The following is a 24,231-nucleotide window of genomic DNA, read 5'->3' as shown; positions in this document are numbered from 1 at the left end:
TAAATAGATGTATTGCCAGAAAGTTTGTATTCTTAAGCACAAATTTTTTTTCCCAAATTGGCCATAACATGGATTTTGATCAGTTATTACTAATAACAATTGCATTGTAAACTCAGGCTGGAAAATATTTACTACTTACTTAGAGCCTGACGTTAGAAATGTTTGTTAAATTAAAATTTCAAGTTGTGCACTTATTTTTGTTGCAGAGAAATATAACAGAGTGACATTTAAAAAATTTCACACCTAAAAATATATTACATTAAAATAAAATTCTGTGGGGAAATAGAATGGGAATGTAAGTTCTAGAAGGAAAAGAATCAATGTAAAACTCTAACTCAAAGAATAAATTGCTCATGTGTTTTTTTCAACAGGTGATAAATGGGCATCAAATGCCATTGGTGTTTAGATTCCCTTAGATACATTTACTATAAAAAGAGTGATGTAATGATTTTGTATTAAAATACCAATAGTCACGAACATGCAGGTCATTACATCTTGGGCCACCACTGAAATTTGTGATTTTTAGATATCAATTTTTAAAACTATATGAGGAGTATGGTTTCTCAATGTTATTTTTAAGAGTAAATGAACAAAAACCTGTGAAGATCACTGATACCTGGGAGTCAGGGGACAAAGTTGTTATAAAGTGTCTCAGACACCAGGACAGAAGCCTGGGTTTGGGGTGGAAGAGGGAGCTGTCAGTTCTGTTTAGAGAGCTAGGAATGTCTTTCCCAGCAGATCACAACGGTTTATCTCAGAAGTAAGAAGTGTGCATGCGTGTGGGTGTGCATGTAGATGGGTGGGCATGTATGTGGGCTGGTGGGTGTGCGTACATGCCCACGCACACACACATGTATCTCTGACTTTACTGAGGTGATTTCTCCTCACTGTTTTGGAGTTATAAATTTCTTTACTATCACGCTAATGCAAAAACCAAGCATGACGACAGGTCAGAACACTGAAAAAGGCCTTTCATTAACTCTTCCAGGGTGATATGGAAGACAATAAACTAACTTAAATTACTTGGTGTTATTAGTGACTTAACCAAGGACAGAAATTTATCTCTATCCTCCATCAAAGAAGTCTAGAGGTTGGTAGTTCAGAGCAGGCACAGTGGCTTCACAAAATTAAGGATGAGGGGACCAAGGATCCTTTTAGTTCTACAAGCTACCATCATTAGGGTGTGACACTTGTCCTCATTACCCAAGATAGCTGCTGGAGCTCTAGCTATTCCTTCTGCATTCCAGACAGTAAGAAGGAAGAATGGGAAAAACAAAAGAGGCCTCTGTCAGAGAAGTCAGTTCCCATTAAACAGGCTTCCCAGAAATCCCACACAACATTTCTGTTTACATTTAATGAGTCAGAATTCAGCCAACTGATCCCACCTAGTTAAAAAGAAGGCTGGAAAATGTTCTCTTTGAACCAGCCATGAGACCTTCTAAAAACTGAGGCTCTGTGAATAACGAGAAAAGGAAAATAGATTGAGGGGATGAACAGCCAGGAGTCTCTGCTACCCCTGATGCTTAATTTTAAAGCAGAAACCATCAGAATGATTAATCAGCATGGTCTTTCCCTTTATGTGACCTTCTCTCTCCAGTCTGTGAATTACTACAACATCCATGCAACTATTTTATTTTCCTTTTGTTGTTGTTAATACTGCTTTGGCTGTTTGATACCTCCACTATGATGTCCATGTGTCCAACAGACATCTAGAACTCAACATGTCCAACACTGAGGTCCTACAAATCCACTCCACCTACAGCCTGCCTATCACAGGTGATGGGCATGCCATCCTTCCAGCTGCTCGGGCCAGAAACATTGCAGTCATCCTTACAGAGCCAGATTAACCCTTCTCACCCCTTCCACCTCGCTCCCCAAGCCTCCATCATCTCTTGCCTGGATGACTGCTTTTACCCCCAAATAGCTTCCTACGCCTGCTTCTACACTTATTCCCACCAAAGTCCACTTTCAACACAGCATCCTCGGTGATCTTATTAAAATCTTTTATCATTTCCTTCCTCCCAAATTCCTGCAGTGGCTCCTTATTTCTCTCAGAGTAAAATCAAAACCTTTATAATAGCCAGGAGGCCATACGTGTTCTGGTTTTTCACTGTCTGTCTAACTTCTTATCCTAATACTTCCTCTCTCACACTCCCTCCTACCTTCAAGCCTTTGTTCAAATCTTACCTCTTACCCAACTACCTTAGCAGCCCCACTTCCAAAGGCTCTCAAATTCCCACTATTCTGCTCTATTTTTCTTCTTTCCATGCATTTACTGTCTTTGGAGATGAGTGCAGTTTTTTCAGAATTAAAGTATTTATTATGTTTATTGTTTATTATCTGTCTCTCCTCATTCCTGCCACCACCAGTGCCCTGTCTGTCTTGTTTGTTGGTGTAATCAGTGCCTAGAACAGAGTAGGTGCTCGACATATCTGCTGAATGAATAAAATAATTTGTTCAGCAACTTATTTTGCAAATTAATAGAAAGTACTTTCTCTGTGCAAGGCTTAGAGTGGAGTGGATAAAAAAAGAACAAGACAGGTTTTCTACTCATATGTAGCTTATAATCTGGTAAGTGCATGAATAACTCTCACATACATCAATGGCACTGAGTCCTCCGGGAATCAGGACCTGAGTAATGCCAAAAGAAAGAGCTACAGGACTCGGCAAACCAAGTTTGCCTCTGACTGGAATGATTCCAAGTGGCTTTGTGGATGGAGTATTTGAAGTGGACTTTGAAAGACAGGTGATAGTTTGATAAATAAACACAGAGAAAGAGGTGTTTGGGAATTATAAACCACCTTGGAAGACATGAAACTAACAAAAGAACACTGAAAGGACAGTCATGTATTAATAATTTAATAATTATGTTAACAATATGTTACCATCTTACTAAAGCGGCATCATTTATTTGTACTATAAGAGCTTTATAGGAAAGGAGAGATAATGATAGTCATTTGTCTCAAATGTGTAGGAACAGGATGGCAGTTGAGATAATTTTCTGAGAGCACTGAAAACTGAGCTAAGGAGTTAGGCTTCATTTATCTGATAAAGAATCATGTAGGGTTTGGAGCATGGGAGAAAGCAGATGGCATAATCATACTGAAGTTCGGTGAACTCACTTAGATGAACTCCTTGAATTGAGGGCAGCAATTTTGTCTTATTAATCTTTCCATTCCTAGTACCCACCATAGCACCTGGCATATTAGTAGGTGCTCAAAAAATATTAGTTTATATTTCAACCAATGATTAAGGAGATGGTTAAAAACAAACTGTCAGGTGAACAAGTCACATTCTGGCCACTGTAGGGAGGATGGATTACAGGAGGTTAGAATTAAGAAGGATACTAAAGCATGGAAATAGGGTCACTTGAATGAAGGGAAGAGATGGCATAAACATCGCCATGTTGGAAGAACCAACAGGTCTAATCGGATATGCGGGCTAAAAGCCGATGAGAGATTAGTTCTTCCCCAACACGACCTAAATCTACTCAACTCCTAACGTTCCAACTACAAGATGTTTTGCAGTGAAATCAAATTTAAAGGTAAATGCAAAGATTCCAATGTGGGGTTAGAAACTAACATCTCATTAAAACAACCATAGACTTTTAAAATAGGTAATTTCTGGAAAATTAAGCATAACTGCAGGCATTCATCGGTTTATAAAGGTCAGGCTTCTGAATGCTTAGATGTGGCCAGACAGAGGAAATTCTTGGGAGGCAGCAAGGGGTGTGTGTAAAGCTTCGGCCTTGAGAACTGGCAGGCCTGGGTTTAAGGCCTTCTTCAACCACTCACTAACTGTGCAGCCCTATAGAGAGACCTGAAATTTTAGTATCTGTGACTTAATGATAAAAATAGTAGAGAGTTATGTGAGGATTGAATGAGATCATATAGATGCCTGGCAGAGAGTAGGTACTCCGTAAATGTTCATCTCCCCGGTTTTCTTTTCTTATTCTCTGGAATCCACAGAACTACCCCTCCTTCCAACACAGTTCTGACCCAAACATGCTTTTATTTATAATGACTCCTCCATGAAAATTTGTGTTTGTAATCATGTAGTCTATTGTCTTTTATTCTGTGCCAGGGTCCAGGCTTGCTCAGTTTCCTTCCACTTTCCCAGAGCTCAACTCCAAATATGGTTTCACCAGCAAATTTCCCAAGTATCCTTTTATCCTGTCTTCAGGAAGATTATTAATGAAGATGTAAAATCAGGCTGGCATGAGTAACAATGCTTAAGGCAATCCTCCAGACACTTTGTTCCACTCAACAGGGATATGGTGTCATTTATCATTAGGTCTTGTTACAGTTTTCTGACCCCTTGAAAAGTTTGCTCGTGTCCACACCCACAGGAATTAGTCTTGCAAGTGAATGCTCAGGAGGGACTGAATTAAATGTCACAGCACTACAGAACATCCGTTACATCACACTAACCTATCACTCTCTGCTCTTGTAAATCTTTGCAATCAAAACAAATTAGTCTGGCATGTTATTTCTAATAAACATTCTCTTTTGTTGTGTGTGGCTTATGCCCAAAAGGAGATAATAGACCAGTTGATAAAAGTCACCAAATCTCATCATTGGTTCAAACACAGTCAAGTGGCAAATAAAGGATAATAATTCCTTGGCAAGGAGAGAAAGGAAGGGCAGCAGAATGGCCTATACAAGATGCTGCCTCATGAAACTCACTCTACAAAGTCCTAGAAGGAAATCATTGTCTGGTTTGAGAACCAAGGCCAGTTGAGATTTTCTTGAACTTGCTTTTTTCTAATGGACTCTAGACGGTATCACTCACGGGGGTTCTCTTTTTCCATTTGCTGAAAAACTTGAGCATTGCATGGGTGGCTCGGTTACAGCAGGGCATGGGGGGCACAATGATGGGATAGTTCCCAATCTCTCTCCCGGCTCCATTTAGTCTCCATATTATTTTCCTTGCTTCTTCCTTCTCGATTTATGTTCAAACTGTGGAAAAGTGAATATGATATAAAGTTCACCATATCAACCATTTTTAAATGTACAATTCAATGGTATTAAGTACATCACTGCCATCCATCTCTAGAACTCTTTTCATCTTGCAAAAACTGAAACTCTGTACTCATTACATAATAACTACCTATTCCCACAGCCCCTGGCAACCACTCTTCTTTCTGTCTCTATGAATTTGACTCTTCTGGGTACCTCATATACACAGAGTCATACAATACCTTATCATTTTTAACAAATGCTGTCTTCCTGTATTTTATGTAAGTTTATAACCCCATTTGAAACAAAATGGAGAATGAAATAAATGAAAAAAAGAGCAAAAATATTTCCTGGGGACCAATCCTATATGCATCGGGTCAGTGGCAAGGTCATAATGCTTGCTGATTTGCATAAAACACAATGGATTGTAAGAAATCGTCGTTATTTAAACAGTTAGCTAATGTGTACACAAGCAGCCTATTTAAGATAACAATAAGGTCAAAGGAGAGATGGAACATAGTAGAGGTTCCCACGAGGGAAGAAATATCAAGATCATTGAACAAGGAAGCAACTGTGGATTGAAACTCGTCCCTAAAAGGCTAGATGCCAATACACTGATCACGAAGGTTATCGATAAAGCCACTTCCATAGCAGTGGTTCTCAAGCTCTAGTTAACATGAAAATTACTCACCACAAACCTACCAAATCAAAACTGTATTGACTGGGACTCAGGAATCTGAATATGTCACCAGCTGCAGGGCTGGTTCAGACACAGAAGGTTCTTATCGGCGTGGAGAAGCAATGGTCAGTGCAGTGGATCGGAGGTTGTGAGGCCTGCCTCTGACCAGCTGAGTAGTATAATCTTGGATTATGTTATGCGCATAGACACATGGTATCCATTACTGCCTATTTTTACGTGCTTCACTTGTTTTCTTCTACACTGAGTGCTGCCTGACTGAGCTACCAAAAATGGAGACAGGGGCAAGAGAGAATGACCCACCAGGGGAGGGTCAGCAAGGGCCAGCCCTGCCACTACCCCGACGCTATCCCACCATCATTAAAAGCCTGTGGTTGTTTTATTTCATGTTTCCTTTTTCATCTGCCCCTTTGTCACCAGGTATAGACTGGCTGGAGGGAAAATACTGGTCTCAGGGAAACTGTGTGCAGTGTGAAAGATCAGACTGTGACGTCGCTCTCATTTATAGCTTTTCCTTTCTTTCTAGAATATGTCTGTGCTGGAGAATCACCACTGGCGATCTACAATCGGCATGCTTCGAGAATCAAGGCTTCTTGCTCACTTGCCAGAGGAAATGACGTAAGCGGTGTAGAGCTGAAACGTACTGATGTCCACACCTTAGAGATCAGCTGCTTTCTCCAGGGCATGCTGGAGACCCCAGGGTTAATGGCAGGGAGCCAGACGGCTGTGCTTCCTGCCTGCGCTTGGTTGTCGATCAGGTGTCAGTTACAGCAACCCAGAATCCGAGTCTCTCCGTGAGCTTTGAAAGGCCCTTGCGTAGTCTATGACCTAACATCAGGAAGAAGGATAATAAACAACTCTCAGCTTTCACACTCTTCAGCATCAATGCTCGGCTTTGTCCAATTCCTGTCTTTTATGTTAGCAACCTTGTCCTCCCACGAAGATCCAATAATAAATATTTATCAAGAAGGAACACAGGAGATCTCAAGCTAGATTTAAGACTAGTTCAATAAAGTTTGTTTTGTAATGGCCAGTCTTAGCAAAAATAGAAGTCAGAAATTCTTTCCTGAACTGTCTTTTGTTAAAGTAACTGAATTGGCCCCGGCCGTTTTTTTGGCCATTAATTTACCTATGTCTCTTGCATTTGAAACAGAAAGGGAGATACCAGTTTCCTCGTCCACTGTTTGTTAGCCCAGGTATTTAGGCCAAGTCCTACTAAATCCAAGGCCAGTACCTCATTTTCCACATGGTCCTGAGTTAACTGCTGTAACATCTTTCAAGGCTGCCACTAATTCTGACCTGTTAAATTAAACGCGCAGAGCCCAGGATAGCTAGAGGAGAGTAGATAGATAAATCCCCGCACCCTTCTTTCTGAAGGCTGCATAACTTAGAGTGCAGCACTGAGCCGCATCTCTGTGGAACAGGCAGTGTGCTCTGGGCTCCTGTGTTTCCTCCCGGCCCTGTGCTACTGCCCGGTGCCATTCCCTAGCGCCCAGAGGAATGCGGCATTTGCAGAAAGAATTTTAAATCTGATAGCTTTTTACCTCCTGGAATGAAGTAAAACCAATCATCACGCACGGCATAAAAACCTGTGCCTTTTGCTAGAACAGTTGGAAAGATCCAAAGAACTAAATGCAAAAGAACTAAAAACTCGAGTAAGAAATCAAGTAAGAAGGAGAAGAAGGGAGGGGGTAAGTGGCAGGGACAGCTAAAGAAAGAAAGGAGGGAAGGGAGAGAAGGAGAGAGAGCAGACAGGAAAGAACAAAACTAAAGGAAGAAAGGAGGGAAGGACTCGGGACCAGACTTGTCTCACCCGCCTTAATCCTGCTGGTTGCTCAGCTATATTCATTTCCTGAGATATGCCTCCTCATCCCTCTGGATTCCAGATAAAAATGCCATGTTTGTTATGCCTTTGTGGGATGCAGGGTTATAAATCGCATTTGTAGGAAGAATAATTGTTACGCAGTAATTCGAAAAGGGATATATATGGGGGCAGGTGCAGGAGTCAGTCCTTGTATGCAGTTGCCTATGTATTCATGTTCTCGACCTGGCTGGGGATGACAGATATTTACTTCATACCTATTCATTCAACTCTGTGTGCTCTCTGCACCCTACAAAATAAAAGGATATAAAGTCTGACACCATATACCAAAGATGGGGGGGGGCAGAGGAGTAAAGAATGAGTTCAAACATAAGCGACCATCAACTTCACATAGACTGCTAAATGCAGATGTTACATACAAACCTAAATATATTGAATTTTTATTATTTATTTATTGTGGTGGGCAGCAAAGCAAGGTTTATTGAGCAATAACAAAGTGATAGTACAAGGCTCCCAAGGAGGGAGGGGACCTGAGAGGGTTGCCCTATATTGAATTTTTAAAGATGAATTTTTAAAAATAGTTACGGATCTTTTCTTCTGTTGATTACCTTCTATGTGTGAGGTAAAGCTCTAATTTGCTTATTTTTCCAAAATATCTCATTTTCCCTATACCATTTGTTGACTAATATATTGCTTGCCCACTGGTTTTTAATGGTGTCTTAACTACCCATGATTCTTTTTTAAGTTCCAGTATCTTTCCGGGCCTGTTTTGTTCCATTGGTGTATCTTTCCATACCATAGGATAGTCACTGTTATTATCTTCCTTATTAGTACTATCATTATGCCCTTTCTCTCCCCATGCAAATCTGAATGTTTGAGCTGGTTTCAACTCTTTTGGAGCACAACCCAGACTCCTGCGATTCTATCAGTCTTTTTGTGTCCCCCTTAAAGCATGCATTTCTAGTCGATTTCAGGTTTTAGACCCATGGTTACCATGGGAATGTATAAACTACCACAACTTTGTTCACTCAAGGTTTCAGTCACGCTGTACAGTTATTAGCACACCTCCTGCCCAAAGACAGAAGTGACCGTGGGTGAGAGAATCCCCCTTGGGCTCAGAGGGACTGGACTCTGGGTGATAAACAGAATCAAAGGCAGAAATGAGATTACAAGCCACCTGACGGTGGCAGAATCAGTCACCCTCCTCAGAAGGATCTGCTTTGTGTGTGTGTCTTCTCTTTCCCTCTTGTGGATGCAGACAGGATATTGAACAGCAGCTGGGCTCCTTGATCTTGGCAACAGACATCAACAGGCAGAATGAATTTCTGACCAGATTGAAAACGCACCTCCACAATAAAGATTTAAGACTGGAGGAGGTACACGACAGGCATTTTATGCTTCAGGTAAACAACAACAACCCCAAAGGCTGCCATCCTTGCTGAGTAAAAATGCTTCTTCGGGATGTGATCAGTCACTTTAGCACCTGTGAGAAGGAGTATCCCCCACGGGATAAGTTAGAGCAATGACTGACCTTATGAAAAGCTCTGAGACACATGAAATTTTTAAGTGATTTCCAAGCAAGCAAAATCTGGTTTTCGTGTCATTAAGTTGATAATCTCTCACTTTTCCTTGACCGGTAGCTGCGTAACCACAAAGTAGCCCTGCGGGACGATTGTACATGGTAAGAACCTACCACGTTTTGTGGCTCAATGTAAAAGTGACCACTGTGATACCTGTACAATTTAGAAATACTGTTTCTGTAACACAAAACTAGATTATATTAACTGTAGTACGAACAAAATTGAAAACCAAGTAACCTTCCTTCACGTAAAACCTGTTTCATCAAACCCTGCTTTACTTCCTTTTATTCCTAAATTCATCACTCACAAACATGTTTACCTAGTCTTACCATTTTTAGACACCAATCAATAAATTAGGTTAAGTTTAACTGAATGAACTAAATTGTGTCAGGCGCGACCCTTCCTGCTTCATTCCATGACAAGAAGCCATTTGTGACATGAGAACAAGAAGACGAGTGGACCCCAGGCGTGGAGGTCTGAGCTGGTGTCTAAACGAGAGCCCTTCTCTTGTATTTTCTCTTGTCCTCCTTCTTTCCTTTTGGCACAAAAGGCTGAATGGATGGACCCTGGATTCCTCTAGATAGACCAACTTTACCCAGGGAAATGGCGCTGCACATGGTGGACTGAACTGGACAGTGGTTTTGTTCCATGCTTTCCTGCTGCCCTCTGTGGCTGTCCCCAGTACTCCATCCTTCCGAGGAAACGCCTTCCTCCCAGCTGTAGAACTAGGTCTCCGTCCTTATTTTCTTTCCAAACTCGTGTTCGGTCCCCGGGTGCCACAAAGATCAAGGTATCTGGTGCTCACGACTCCAGCTTGGTTGGGAGTAGCTGAAAGAATTGGCCGGCACACTTGCATTTCAAAAGGAAAGCTTGCTGACGCAAATGAATTCCCAAAGGGCAGAGCCTGGAGGCGACTTCTGCCCCTCACCTTCTCCGTCTGGACTGGTGTCCCCCTCAACAATCGAATTTGTAACTTTAATATGATCGGGGCTTTCCCAGACGCCAGCACGGTCAGCGATTCTGTGATGTCAAGGAACTGGGTCAAAACAGATAGACTTCGTTGGTGGGCAGGGCGCACTAGCGGGGGCCCATCCCAGCGGGCAGTGGTTAAGGGAGAGAATCTACTTTTCTGGGAATTCAAGGTAACCCTCTTAGAGTCAGCATCCCAGATCCAGACCACTGTGAGGTAAGCCTTAAATGAGCTTTGCGAACAACAGGCTCCAAGGTTTGATAGGACCGAGCTCCCTGGCTGGCAGTCGGGGCTTGCTTAGGACATGCGGACACAGGCACGAGAGCGCACGCAGAAGTGAAGGGACACATGGAGTGTGTCAGTGTGGCCACTGTGAGGGGGAGGTCCAGATGATCTCACTGGAACCCTGACTGGGGCCCCTGCGGCTTCCCTGCTCTCAAGGGGGGGGGGGGGGGGGCGGGAGAAGGAGCCAGGCCGCCCGCTTTCTTTGGCCACCCCACCCCAAGCCTCCTCCAGAAAGCTCCGTGTCCTTGGACGGTGGCTCTTCTTTCCTTCTCAAAGCTATAAAGTGGGAATTCTGAATGAAGGGTTTGTGTGGTGGTGAAGAAGGGCTGTTTCCTGAAGAGGTGCTCTGTAAATACGGACTCGGGACCATGAGGCACCCTGGAGGGCGGGACGGGCCCTTGGGCGTAGGGTGCATTTGCTGCTGAGGGTCATCCTCCGACCATCTCTCCCCGCCCTGTCATTTCTCAGATTGCCTTGAAGTGTGCCGACATTTGCAATCCTTGCAGAATCTGGGAGATGAGCAAGCAATGGAGTGAGAGAGTCTGTGAAGAATTCTACAGGCAAGGTTAGTAGTGATCTGACAGCTGAGTTTTCCCCGCCCCTCCTCCTGTTGGACGTTTATCCTAATCGAACAGGAAATGGCTAATCTATCATGACATTTGTTCTTTCATCAACTCTTTCCTAACCTTTCTTTTTGACTCTCTTGCAAACCATCTGGCCCTTTTTTGGAAATAATTTAAAAATAAATAACACTGTCTTACTATGAAAACAGGTAGTCAAGAGGTGTAATAAAAATGAGCAAAAGTGAGAAATAAATGTATGTGTGTGTATATATTTATATGTATGTATATATAATTTTTTTAATGGCTTTCCTCTGTGGATATAAGAATGTGAGGGACAGCTTGATTTTTACTCTGACCTTCGTTTTAAAGAGCTTAACACAGCCTAAAGGCGAAATGCCGTTTGGGGTCAATGTTTTCAGCTCTGAAGGGACTTAGACTCCTTCTGTATTCCTTCCCCTGGCTTCCTTAAACAAAGTTAATAATGAAACCGAGCACAGCTGACCAAGAATTGAGCTCATCCTCTCAAACATATTCAGGGAGAAGAGAAATGGCCTCAAGTTCAGGTATAATTTTTAAGAGATTAACCTCATTCAGAAATAAGGCTATGAATTAGCGAACAGGATCTTGACGCTGGGTGGGATATCGGCCTTTAAACACAACCTTGTTTCTTCAGGCCTGGTTTCAGTGCTCAGGATGTTTGTTCAGGCACAACAGTGCCCTGATGTTAGCGACAGGATCAGGTTTGAGAGGCTGAGAACAAATAAAGCCCGAAGTGTCCCACATACCAGCTCTGTGGGGAGGTCATGTAGCAACAGTGAGCCTTTTGGAGAAGCTTCCATCAAAAGATGTGCCAGTGTCATTGAGATGGTCCCAAAGACAGAAGACAAAGCAGAAGGTGTTGGGTTCACGTGGGGCCAGAAGGCTCTGCTCACTATCTCTTTCGCTCAGGGGAAATGCGCTCATAGAGTGCCCACAACCTTGTGTGACTTCACTTCGATTTGAGTGTGAGTGGCTAGAAGTCAAAATCAGTTCTCTTGTGGCCTATGATATAAAATCTCCACCGAGAGAAAACAAAAGGAAATATGATGAAATTGGAACAGGAGGCTTAGATCAGACAAGTATTTACTCTGTGATATAGAAAATATTGAAATAGCAATATGAAAGAAGGGCTAAGATCCTCGTGCTTGGAAATCAAATGATGGGGCAGAAAAGAGATTCTCCTCTGTCCCTCTTGGTTTTGACTCAGTCGTCCGCTCCTGTTGGCACTGATTGCCATTTAACCCTTTCCTTTGCTCATCTTACTTCCTATTTAGATGATGAACAACTTGAGGCAGGGGGCCATGTCACTTGTGCAGATAGTAAAGGCCCACGGAGCTGGGGAATTGAAGTTAGTAACTACATGGAGTAAATGGGACCAACCAAGAAAGGGAATCCATAAGATCTCTTTACCAAAACCCGTTGTTGTCCTAACAATATATGCACATGCAGTGTTATAAGATAGAACAAACTAGAACACGTGTAACTCCCTGACCACAAAGGGTGAGCTTCCATGCACTTTGCTCTGGTGTGTCTCCTGGCAGAGAAAGGAACACAGAGAGGGTATGTCAGGTCCTTTTTAATTTAATAGCATTATGGTCAAGCAGAAGTTCTACCTGTTTAAAAGGAGAAAGAAAGACTGGACTCTCTGGTCATCCAAACCGCCTATCCTCTTTAGGGAATTAATTTTTGTAATTCTATAAGCATCATTTATATCATTTTGATCAATCTTATTCTGGCTCTCAGTTTAGGATTTGGGTTTCCACAGACTGCTCATAGTCTTAGCCCAACTATCTTTAATTGTTCGTGATGCTGAGCAAACGAAAACTTTTAAAATCAAGGTTGAGGACTTAGCGGGGAAGGAAGATGACATCCCATGAATTAGGAAAATAGCATTAAATTCTGAGAACAGAAATTAGGATTCTGAACATCATTCAACTCCCTCCTCTCCATGTTTTAAGGAAGTAGAATCTCTGTCCTGTTTTAACCACCGATTGATATCTTCTCAATCAGCTGAGATTCCCAAGAGTTTCTATTGAACATCTGCTTCCAGCTTTGTCTAAACCTAAGCACAACTGTTAATTTCCCTATGTACAAAGCCCCACGGAGGGGTCGTGAAGGATACAAAGAAGTATAGTTTAATGGTTCATAACCTCAAGATACTACACAGTAAATTTCCTGTAGGAGCAAAATGATGCAACTTTCCTCTTTGTATTCTCTACAGTGATTAACAGAGAATCTGAAATGTACAGCTCTTTGTAAGTCTATGTTGAATGAATAACTGATCTAACTGGATGACCTCTCAGTGGAGGTCACAGGAGAAGATTGGTACTGAGGACATAGACTCTGAACTGGATGTGTTGGAGGATATGTGCAGTTAGTGTCCTGTATTTTCCAATAGGAGAGCCATGAAGCATATGTGACTAGTTAAATTTAAAATAATTAAATTTAATTAAATTCAAATTTTAGTTCCTCAGTTTTATTGATCATATTGCAAAAAGCCCCTATGTTGGGCAGTGCTGAGTACATTTCTATCATTGCCGAGAGTCCTGTTGGATGCTGTTGGTCTGCCTAGGGAGGGATAGACATGGACAAAGGTATTGAAATGGGGACCTGCTTCATATAGCAACCCAGACCCATAGAAAGCAAGAATGTGGGGATTTGTGGATTTGTACACTAACCAGGCTCAAGTAGAGAACATGACAATGAGAGTCATCTTAGAAAGTACAATTGAGGCAACACATATATTGAAAGTAGAAGAAATACTGAAGGAAGAAAACTAGCTAAGAAGCAAACACTAAAAGTGAGTTATTAATAAGCCAGAATAGAGTCAGGCAGAGTGTGAAAAGGGGAAAAAAGATATCCCAAAAGAGGAATAAACAGGATTTGATGCCTCAATATGGAGGGTGAAGGGAAGGGAGAAATCAAAGATGATTCCTCCCAAGTGTCAAGCCTGACTGAAAAATCACGATGAATAGAATTATGGAAGGAAGGAATAGAACTCATTTTAATATTAGAACTCATTTTTTTTATTTTTTTAAGATTTTATTTATTTATTTGACAGAGAGAGACAGTGAGAGCAGGAACACAAGCAGGGGGAGTGGGAGAGGGAGAAGCAGGCTTCCCGCTGAGCAGAGAGCCCGATGCGGGGCTCCATCCCAGGACCCCGGGATCATGACCTGAGCTGAAGGCAGACGCTTAATGACGACTGAGCCACCCAGGCGCCCCAAACTCATTTTAATATTAAATGGCATCATGCCCTATCCTCAGGAGGCTATTATCATCTGGCTTCCCTGGGCTCCTCAGGTTAAGCCAGACTGATTTCCTTACCTCAGTCTTGAGAATAACCAGGGCCCAAGGGACCACGGGAAGCATCGCTACAGGCTTAAAACAAATGACAGAGGTGTGGCATCTCTTAGGTTCTAGCTCAGCTGTTAAGTGCAGACACTTTGGAGCCAGACTTTTAGGTTGGAATCTAGGCTCTCCCCTTTACTAGTAATGTGACAACTTGGGTCAAAATACTTCCCTTCATCTCAGTTTCTTCATCTGTAATATGGGTACTACAATGAAGTTGTTATGAGGATGAAATTAATTAACATATGTAAAATGCTTAGAATAGTCCCTGGCACACACTAAGCACAATATAAATGTTGTATTTAGATCTCCTCTCGTTTAGAGGTGTACATTCGCAACTGTGAACTCAGCTAATGCTTCCGAGGACCAGCTCCTCTACTGATTAACCAGACTGTTTTTCCCAACACAAAATTTACCCATAATCTTTCAGCCCCTAAAGGATTGATAAAGTATTCTGATAAAGCTTTACATGGTACATTTCACCTTTGGTCTTCTAGCTGGCAAAGGCATTGAAAAGAAGTATTTTTCTGAATTTTATACTTTTTTAAACTTTAGTTACTCAAGGTGACACTGAGTCTGATTAAAGGTGATAATCTTTATTTCTGCTTAATATTGTAGCTATAGACGGAGATGTTCCTCAAGTGAGATTTTCTAGTCCCTCACCCCCACCCATTTCCTGCCTACTCACTATTCCTGGTTGTTCAGAGGAAATCAGACTAGGCTCAGGCAGGGGGAAAGGCTGGGGGAGCACAAAATCTGTTCTCTTAACCTGTAACTTAAAGCCAGAACTTCTGTTTCATGAAGGAAATTGCTCATTACTTGTATCCTTGTTTTTATAGATCTTGGTCAAAAGTTTATTCTAGCCCCAGAGCATACCTATTTACAATGAGTCTATTGTAAATGGTCCTTGACACTCTGATATTTTAAATTTTCAGAAGCTACCAGAGCAAGCGGGTGCTAGGGAGTTCCTAATGGTAACAGACAGCAAACGTTAATTCCCAGAATAACTTCTTTGAACTAGATCACTAAAGCTAACAACACTTATTTTTACAAATTCTAGATTACCAATATTTCTTCTTCTTTCTTCTTAGGTGACCTTGAACAGAAATTTGAACTGGAAATCAGTCCACTTTGTAATCAACAGAAAGATTCGATCCCTAGCATACAAATTGGTGAGTTGAATTCAGTTCTGATTTTTTTTCAGTTTTAATTTTAAATAAATACTTTTGGTACCTCTGCCAGAGTCACAAAGAAAAGAAAATCTCCACGCAGCCTTTGAAAAATCCAAACTGGAGGTTTAATGAATGGCTGAGTCCAAATAAACCCTCTAATCATGACTGAACTACTGGGTAATTTCCAACTGAGAAACTACGAAAAATGGAGTAAAGGCTTTGTGTCAGACCCTTAACTAGCCTCTATTAACTTTGTAGTTCAGAATCAAATCAAAACCAAATCGAGTAGAAGGAAAGTCATGAGAACCAACTATTTGCTGCTGAAGAACAGATTAGTTCACACTGTTTAGAACTTGATAAGTAGGAAGTCAGCATAATCAACCTTGAGGACCTTTCCAATCTGCCCCACTGCCCTTCATCCCCAGCGTAATCCCAAGGGCCCATCCTCTGCAAACCGTGTTATTGCTTGTGGCCTGGGGTCCCATGCTTCTCTACTCTCCACTTCAAAATTATTTTCAGTCTTATTCTCAAGAATCAATTGCAGTAAACTGTTCAACTGTGATGCTAATGCATCTAAAATAATTATTACTTTAAGTTATGCATAAAATCATTAAACAAATCAAATGGTGGAAATTTCAGGCAAATAGGAAATTATTTTTGATCCAGTAAGAATTTCTATCAGTTCTTAAAACACTCTACCAATTCCATCTACATTTAAGGCAAGTCCTTCATCCTTGCAGTTCCTTCCAGTTAAACCAAACTTAGAAGTTAAACTCTCGGGCTCCTGGGTGGCTCAGTCGTTAAGCGTCTGCCTTCGGCTCAGGTCATGATCCCAGGGTCCTGGAATCGAGCCCCACATCGGGCTCCCTGCTCAGCGGGTAACCTGCTTCTCCCTCTCCCACTCCCCCTGCTTGTGTTCCCTCTCTTGCTATGTCTCTCTCTGTCAAATAAATAAATAAAATCTTTAAAAAAAAAAAAGTTAAACTCTCTTATTCATAAACTAGCCCTGACATGTACCAGCTCCCACAGACCTCAGAGAGCTTAATGCATTCACAGGGTGCAGCCCTCTGCAAGGCTCAAGGTTTAAAGCCCCTACTTGGGAGGGAATGGGGCATCAGAAAAAAATAAGCTGAAAATTAAGAAAACCAGAGCAAGTTAGTCAAATAATAGTATGCCTATAATTACTAGGAGTCAAATCTAATCCACAAAAGAGTCATAGTCATCCTCAGGAAATAGAAACAAAATTAATCTAGTTACAAAGATTTGAATAACGTATGCAAATATTCAAATAGATATGTAGAAATTATGGAATTATTGGTGATCCATTTTTTTCCAAATTGCCCTTAGTATTGTTAGGTTGTTTTTACAATTAAACTGATTCTTCCACCCAAAAAAGGAAAAGGTGGGAGTGTTATAAAAAAAATAATAATTAAATTTAAAAAAACAACCAGGAAGAATCCAGGGTGATGACATAGCTACAGAATCCCTGCGACAGTGTGGGGAGTGGAGAAACATCAACAGAAACTCAGACTTAGTGTCCTTGGAGCCAATCCCCCCTCTCAGGTTGCTTTAGTTATGGAGGTTCTGCAGATACGATTTAAAAGGAATAGACCCTGACCAAAATCCCAACCCTGGGGCCCTATTTGTTAAGCTCTGGTTAGAAAGAAATTTGCCAGGCTCCTGTTAAAGACTTTTTGTGAAAAGCATTCACATTGTGAAGCACACAACCTGGATTTGCAAGAGAGACTTGATTTTAGAGATTCTACCCTGTTGTTGTTATAAGAACACATTTATTTTGTCAGATCATATGTCCTGGTTTTCAGCACAGGAAAATGTGGTTACCATAGATACCTGTTTTTAAAATGGGGTGGGGATTGAGTGAATAGGAAAGTCTCAGGGATGCTACACCAGCACACCAATAATAAAGAGAGATAGAAGGTGATGATAAAACAACCCTTCGTACATAAATCTTTCTCAGTCTCTGTTCCACATCTCTGGGCTCTGTAAGGTCAGGGTTAGGAGGTGTGGCGTGAAGGGGTAGATCAGGCTAAACTGGAAAAATCCAAAGATAGACAGCGTCTGATGGGAGCTGCAGGCTTCAGCCTCCCAGACGAGGATTTTGCCAGCCGGTCTTAAGTAAAGCAGCTATTTCCTCTGCCCTGATTCTCCTGGGGCTGAAACTGTCCCCTCTCCTTTTCCTGTCCCAATCCACAGTGAGAATTTCCCCACGTGCCATCTCAGGTTTAGATCTGATTTTTCTGTTTAAGTCATTCACTTTCACCCAAGTGGAAGTGGGATTTAAAATCCCTTTCCCGAGCTCCTGGGTGGCTCAATCGTTAAGCGTCTGTCTTCGGCTCAGGTCAGGATCCCAGGGTGCTGGGATCGAGCCCCGCATTGGGCTCCCTGCTCAGCAGGGAGCCTGCTTCTCCCTCTCCCACTCCCCCTGCTTGTGTTCCCCCTCTCGCTGTCAAATAAATAAATAAATAAAATCTTTAAAAAATAAAAATAAAATAAAATCCTTTTCCCTCTCTCCACCAAATTCTGCATTTTAGAAAGAAGGTATTAGATGGAATGAATCTCTAATTGGTGAAAGCTGTAGAAGGAGGAGAAAGAGGCTTGCCTTCAATCCCTGTTTGCTCTGAGGCCACCATGTCTCCCTTCCCCCAGCCCCAGCCCTGCAGGAGGACAAAATCCAGGCAGTCAGTCCATGATCCGCTTGCATAGAAGAGAGAGCTTGACACAATGCACTGGGAACGGACGGAACAGTTTCCCAAATGTGATCACGAAGAAGACACTTTCATTTGGAAAAAGTACCTCCTGGTGTCTATTCAGACTTCAAAATGGGCCTTTCCTAATCTACTATGAGAGGTCTTTATATCGGACAAGTAGAAATACAGAGGGATAATCCCCTAGTAACGTCAGGAAGAAAATGAGTTGATTTTTAAGTACCAGATTTTTGAATGTTGGATTTGTACCTTTTTTATATTAAGGTAAACTTGATAAATATTTACACTTTAAACTTGAGAATAGTATAATTTTGTGAACTGTCTTTCTAATATCAAATCCCTCTTATGGTGAAGGATATTAGAAATTAGATATGGAGGTTATGGAGGTAGTAAAGAAAATTCGGGAATAGCAAACAAGAAAATTCAAGGAAATCCTTACTTGCTGACTCCCTATATAACCTTATCATTGGCTTAAAATTTCCTCCTTAGGTTTGGGTGAGCTAAAATGATCTCATAATACTTAAATCATATTTCACATATGATGAGATAATGCAGAAATGTGAAATAACATTTTGCATTCCTGCATCCTTTTTCCATCTCTGTAGCATCCTCAAAGGCCAAGCACCTGCTGTTTGTTCAATAAAAAGATAATCAAATCAAGCCTTATAATTCACAGCCTTGTAAACATAAAGTGTCAGTTGGTGGAAAATTCGTTATGCTGAAAAAACACTTGCCTTTTCTCCCCACACCTACATTTCAATAAAACCTAAGTATGTCCAAGTTTGTGATGATTCCAATCATCCCAGCCTAGACTGAAAGTCATCTTGGCTTTAATAAATCATATTTAATATGGAAAGCACCCTAACATTGAAATATGATTAGAACGCAAGGAGTCTAAACTAATTAAGAGAACAGACATATCTAATATCAACCAATCTTATCTGGTCATTAACATAGGGATTTTATGCCGGTAAAAATCCATATTGAAGATGAGTGAACTTGACCTACATTTAGTTCCTTAACATAATTGAGAGTAAGACAAAGCCATGGATCAATACTCTTGAAAAAATATCCTACAGGATAAACATATGAATTCTCCAGATGGGTCTAAACAACGATGTGCCCCTTCCTGACATCATTCACCCTCTCCTCCCCTCCCCCACCCCCACCCCCACCTCAGCTCCCACACAGACTTTTTCCTAGCTTTCTGTTCGAATGTCTTTCTCCCTCAGCAAATAATAACAGCCAACATGTATTTGAAGGTTTACTAGGTGCCAGGAGCTTTCTGAGCATTTCACCTGCCTCAAGTCATTTCATTGTCCTAACAACCCTATGGGTTTGGGACTCTTCCTAGCTCCTTTTTACAAATGAGGAAACTGAGGCCCAAGGGGTTGAGAAACAAGCCCAAGGTGACACACCTGGTGCTCCTAAACCGAAGGGTCAGGGAGCAAGTCATCTTTTGCCTCTGTATCTCTGGGTTGGGCACAGAGCAGGGTCCCACCTGGGTCTGGGAGGGAGGAAGGCGGGGGTTGTATCGCCTTCACGGGGCTGAACTTGGCCTTGCCTATTCTAGGTTTCATGACCTACATCGTGGAGCCACTTTTCCGGGAGTGGGCCCGTTTCACAGGCCACAGCGCCCTATCTGAGAGCATGCTACGCCATCTCTCCCACAACAAAGCCCAGTGGAAGAGCCTGTTGCCCAAGCAGCACCGAAGCAGCAGCGCGGAGCACACAGGCCCAGGGACTGAGAACCAGGAGCAGACTGGGACCAAAGGCGACGCCCCATAGTCCCAGCCCCACTGCCCCTGCTCCACACAGACCGAAGGAGAACCTCCTCAAGCAGAGGCCTCCTGAGAGGGTGGCAGCTCTGGGCGGGCGGGGGGGGGGTGTCTCGGCGACCAGCCCAGCCACGTGCTGGGTGTCGTCCCTGGGGCTCTCTGCAAGGCCACCCTCCTCCTACTCACCTGCCTCCTCTCCTTTTTCCAAGTGTACAGAAGCCATCCGTCACTTCAGCATTCGCTGCCGAAATAAGCAACTCCATTCAGGAACGTGGGAGCCGATTCTGGGGGGTGGGGTGAGGCAGGTTCGCCCCTCAACGAGAAGACTGGGGAGTAAGAAAGAGGTGCTCCTGCCATGTCCCCCTCGGGCCCTGGGTCACACTGTGACAGGCGACAGTGGCTAAGTCTAGAGCGTTTTTAGCATTTGCCATCTGACTGCTGATCTGCATGACAAAAACACCAGCATACTCGGAACTCCCAGGAGATGGGTCTTAGGTGCCAGAGCACAAATGAGAACGTGAGAAAGGACCTTCTATTTTAATAATAATTATTATTATAAAAATAATAATAGATCTTTTTAACTTTTCTATTTTATGCACTAGACAATGGATCTAAAACTTGGGACTAAGATTACTCATTGTACCCAAACTTGAACAGGGGGTTCATTGTTTTGTTACTGACTTGATGCCACTTTGGGTCAGAGATTTGGCGTCTGCTCAATTTAAGAAACCACGTTTCCTATCCGATCCGAGGGGAAGGTGCTGTACAGTTCATTCCTTTGCACCATTAGCCGATCTGTCTTTTATCAATAACTCAGATTCCGTGACATGTTTATATGCACACGTGTACATTTTCTGTAAATACCCAGCGCTACTGATTCCCATGCCAAAATACATGAGTATTATGGGATTGCTACCTGTATAAACAATGGCACTGTGAACAGAATACTGTTAGTTTTAATACAAGAGAATGCGTTTGTAAATCTGGTATAGAGTTTATTAATATACTATTGTTTGCAGATAAAGGCCTTAACTTTAAACATCTTTCATCTTCTGAAAGCTGCCCGACTTAAATCCTCACAGATATCCTTCTGAACTGCCTTCCCATGCCCGTCTTTGCGCTTTCCAGCTAAGGTCACAAACCAAAACTGACTAAAGTCTTTGAGGAAATATTCTGGAAACTTCACACGCATTCCGCTTGGGACCATAGTGTTTCATCTATGGCACCAAGCATCGTTTCCTCAGATTAATGAGACCTTTCAACAAGCCCGAAGTCACTTTTCAACTCAGCGGCGATGTTGCACACTCAGTTTTAACAAGCCAGCTGATAAGCTCGTGTTTATGTGACTCTTGTCTTGGACCGTGGCGGTGTGTCAACCTCGCAGGAGACACGGCAGGTCTCACAAACCTCCTATGATCCTGTCATCTACCCATCAGGGAACTCCCTGCTCTCCCACCACACATTTGTCTGTTATGGCTACAGTACCAAAGCACCTTTGGTTTATGGTTGGCGTGCATTTCTTTGGCGTTAATAGTAACTGGATTTTTCTTTTTCCTTAATTTCGTGTGAACAACTACTCAGTTATTTAGCTGAAGTTAACATTATTTAAGTCAAGAAAACGTTTCAGTTTTTCGACCGAATTTACCTTCCTGGCAGGTCATCGTGGTTCGTTATGGTTCTAGCTAACAGAGTCACCTTGGAATCTGGTTGCCGTTTTTTCTGCAGACTCTTGGTCGGAAAATCAGTTTGTTATAGCATCCTTCTCTAGTGACTAAACTCCATGCATTCAACCTTTTCCTTAAAAGTTCTAGCATAAATAATGTTACATGAAAATTGTCATTTCCTTTCTTCTTACCTTAAATAACATTGTAGTGGCAGAATGATAATCTGATCATTTCTGCCACTATCGAGCGTTTCGCAAGCTGACAAACTGACACCGAACTCTCGTTTTCTACATGCAACTCTTGTGGGTTTTCTCCCTTCCTAACGTACAAATTAAATGTTAGAAACTTGACGGGTTTATAATAAGTTTCTGTAGAGAGACTAAGGTTTGCCAAGTGAAGGTTTAGGGGAAATTTTGGAAAGTTGGTTATATTTTCATTAAAGTAGGAGAGATTGTCAGATGGTACTAGAGTAAGTGTGAAAACCTCATGAAATAGGTGGCTGATAAGTTGAAATTGTTGATATGGGTAAGAGAGAAGTTGTGAAATCTTAACACTAACTTTTTTCTCTCTGTAATAACTATGAACTGACACATGATTCTTTATTGCTTTAATCCTCTGAAGCTCTCAGCTTGGTGAGGCCCCAAAAGAGAAAATGTTGAATGTATTCCTGCTTCCAAATCTCTCTTACTTTGGTCTGATGATGCAGAGAAGAGCGTTTGAGTGGTCTGTGTTTAACGTTCATGAGATCAAATGAAGGAAAGCAATTGTCAAGGACGATACAGTGGAGAAAAGGGAAGATGCTATTTTAGTGAATGGGGCCTCTGCCTCGGGTTTAACAAATGGACTTTGTTTAAATTATATTTATATTGTAACTTAAATAAGTAAGATTGGAGGCATTTTTAGTAGTTCCAAGTTCGTAGGCCAAAAGTCTATGTTACAATTAGGTCTTGAAGAAGAGCTCACAAAGAAAACCACCAAATACCCAACTATGAAGCAACTACTAGTACAATCAAAATTTAAAGTAAAAAGAGACACGATGCATAAACTAGATACATTTTTGTCCTTTCAACCATCTGGAGTTTTCTTGAGTTCTTTGCTTTTTGGCAAAAAAAAAAAAAGAAAGAAAGAAAGAGAATGTGAAAACTTTTTTTTTCCCTGCCTACTAGTGGCTTCCTTTCAATAGAGGAGCTCAGTTGCTAGTTAAGACACAGCTGTTGGATCATCCATGGGTTTTATCTTTATAGTCTCCTCCTAGCCCACGGACCACCAATAGTTGACTTACCAAGTTTAATTCTGTCATTACTTGAGAAGAAAGGAATCAAAGGGCTATTTTTAGTAAGCAAAATAGAGTTCAGATCAAATGAAGAGAGAGAAAATATATATCACTGCCAGGCCTGATCGTCAAAGCCTGCTTCTCCTTTAACAGCATCCGTGAATAGTCAGAAACTCATTCTTGAAGCCCTGATCTACCCATAACTCCTCTAGGCTGAGGAAAAATCCCGCTCTGTTTCCACCTGCTTAAGGCTTCCCAACAAAGGCATTTGGAGCGTGTCCAGCAACACTGTCTTCAGATAGTGCTTCCTACAAAACACAGACTTGTTTTGTAATCTTTTCTCATGTTGAATCAGATCTGCTCACTGATTTGAATTTGGCTCTGAGCTTGTGTCTCACTGTATTTCTTATGCTTTGTTCTTTTAAGCAAACCCTTAAAACTGTGTTGTTTTGTGTACACATGTGAGATTTGGACAGAAAAAAAAAAAAACTTGTGAGTTTTGCTCAAAATGTGGCCTAAATATCCATTGGCATGTCTCGATAAACAACTGAAAATAAAGATAATTTCTTAAAAACATCAAAGTATGAAAATATACTGATTCTCACCCGGTAACATGTTACCAGCGAACCAATCAGATTCAACAAAAAAGGCCCACTGCTCAGGAGAGGAAACTGTCAAGGGAAAAATGCACAGATACAGACATGGTCTCCATGTGACTCATTCTACCTGGGGCTGCAGGAACAGCCCTGTCCATGAAGGCCTCACTTGCTAGTTAATCCCAAGTTAGGGAAAGAGGGCTCTCTTTCTCCCACCATTCAACTCTACACTTCCTCTGAGTCCTGATATTTTTCTGTTTCACATTTTGCAAACTCATATATGAGTGAGAATGAGGTACAGTGGATTAGGTTGTAAAGACAAAGCCAACTTCATTCAATAAGTACCTGTGAAAAATATGGTCTTGCAGATTTCAGGACTGGAAACCATCAAGAACAATAGAGCAGTTCAGGCAGGACAACTGAGTCTCCTAAACCTATCTGGTAATAGAGGAGAAAAAAAAACCACCACTCTTGTTTCCCAGGAACAACCTTGTATCTACATAGTCTCTTCATGCCCCTTTTTATTAACATTGGATCCAGAATCTCACTGATCCCTTCATGCTTCCTTGTGTCTGAATACAAAGCCACTTTTTCATGTGTGGCTATTTGATAATATAAAATCAAAATCAAAATTGAAACCCCAGTGGTTTTCCAAGTAACAGTCAGACATGATTTTCAAATGTCCCCGGGAAACTAGCTGAGACATTGTGAAATAAGTCAAGCCTATGTGAGCAATTGAATTTCGATTCCACAAATA

At 41.8% G+C, this 24,231-nt stretch overlaps 1 protein-coding gene across 1 annotated transcript in view; it reads left to right on the top strand.

Annotated features, from left to right (window-relative positions):
* The window catches only part of PDE7B (phosphodiesterase 7B), a 210,792-nt gene extending 187,338 nt beyond the window's left edge, over positions 1-23,454 (top strand). Inside the window, 5 exon segments of the mRNA XM_027601568.2 lie at positions 6,182-6,273; positions 8,736-8,880; positions 10,781-10,877; positions 15,357-15,437; positions 19,737-23,454. Of these exon segments, the coding sequence (XP_027457369.1) occupies positions 6,182-6,273; positions 8,736-8,880; positions 10,781-10,877; positions 15,357-15,437; positions 19,737-19,951 (630 nt within the window). The 3' untranslated portion in view covers positions 19,952-23,454.
* Positions 23,455-24,231: the final 777 nt, after the last annotated feature.

Source organism: Zalophus californianus, chromosome 7 (assembly GCF_009762305.2).
Source record: "Zalophus californianus isolate mZalCal1 chromosome 7, mZalCal1.pri.v2, whole genome shotgun sequence".
Classification (NCBI taxonomy): Eukaryota; Metazoa; Chordata; class Mammalia; order Carnivora; family Otariidae; genus Zalophus; species Zalophus californianus.
Note: the sequence above shows the minus strand (reverse complement) of the source record. Positions and strands in the feature narration are given on the sequence as shown.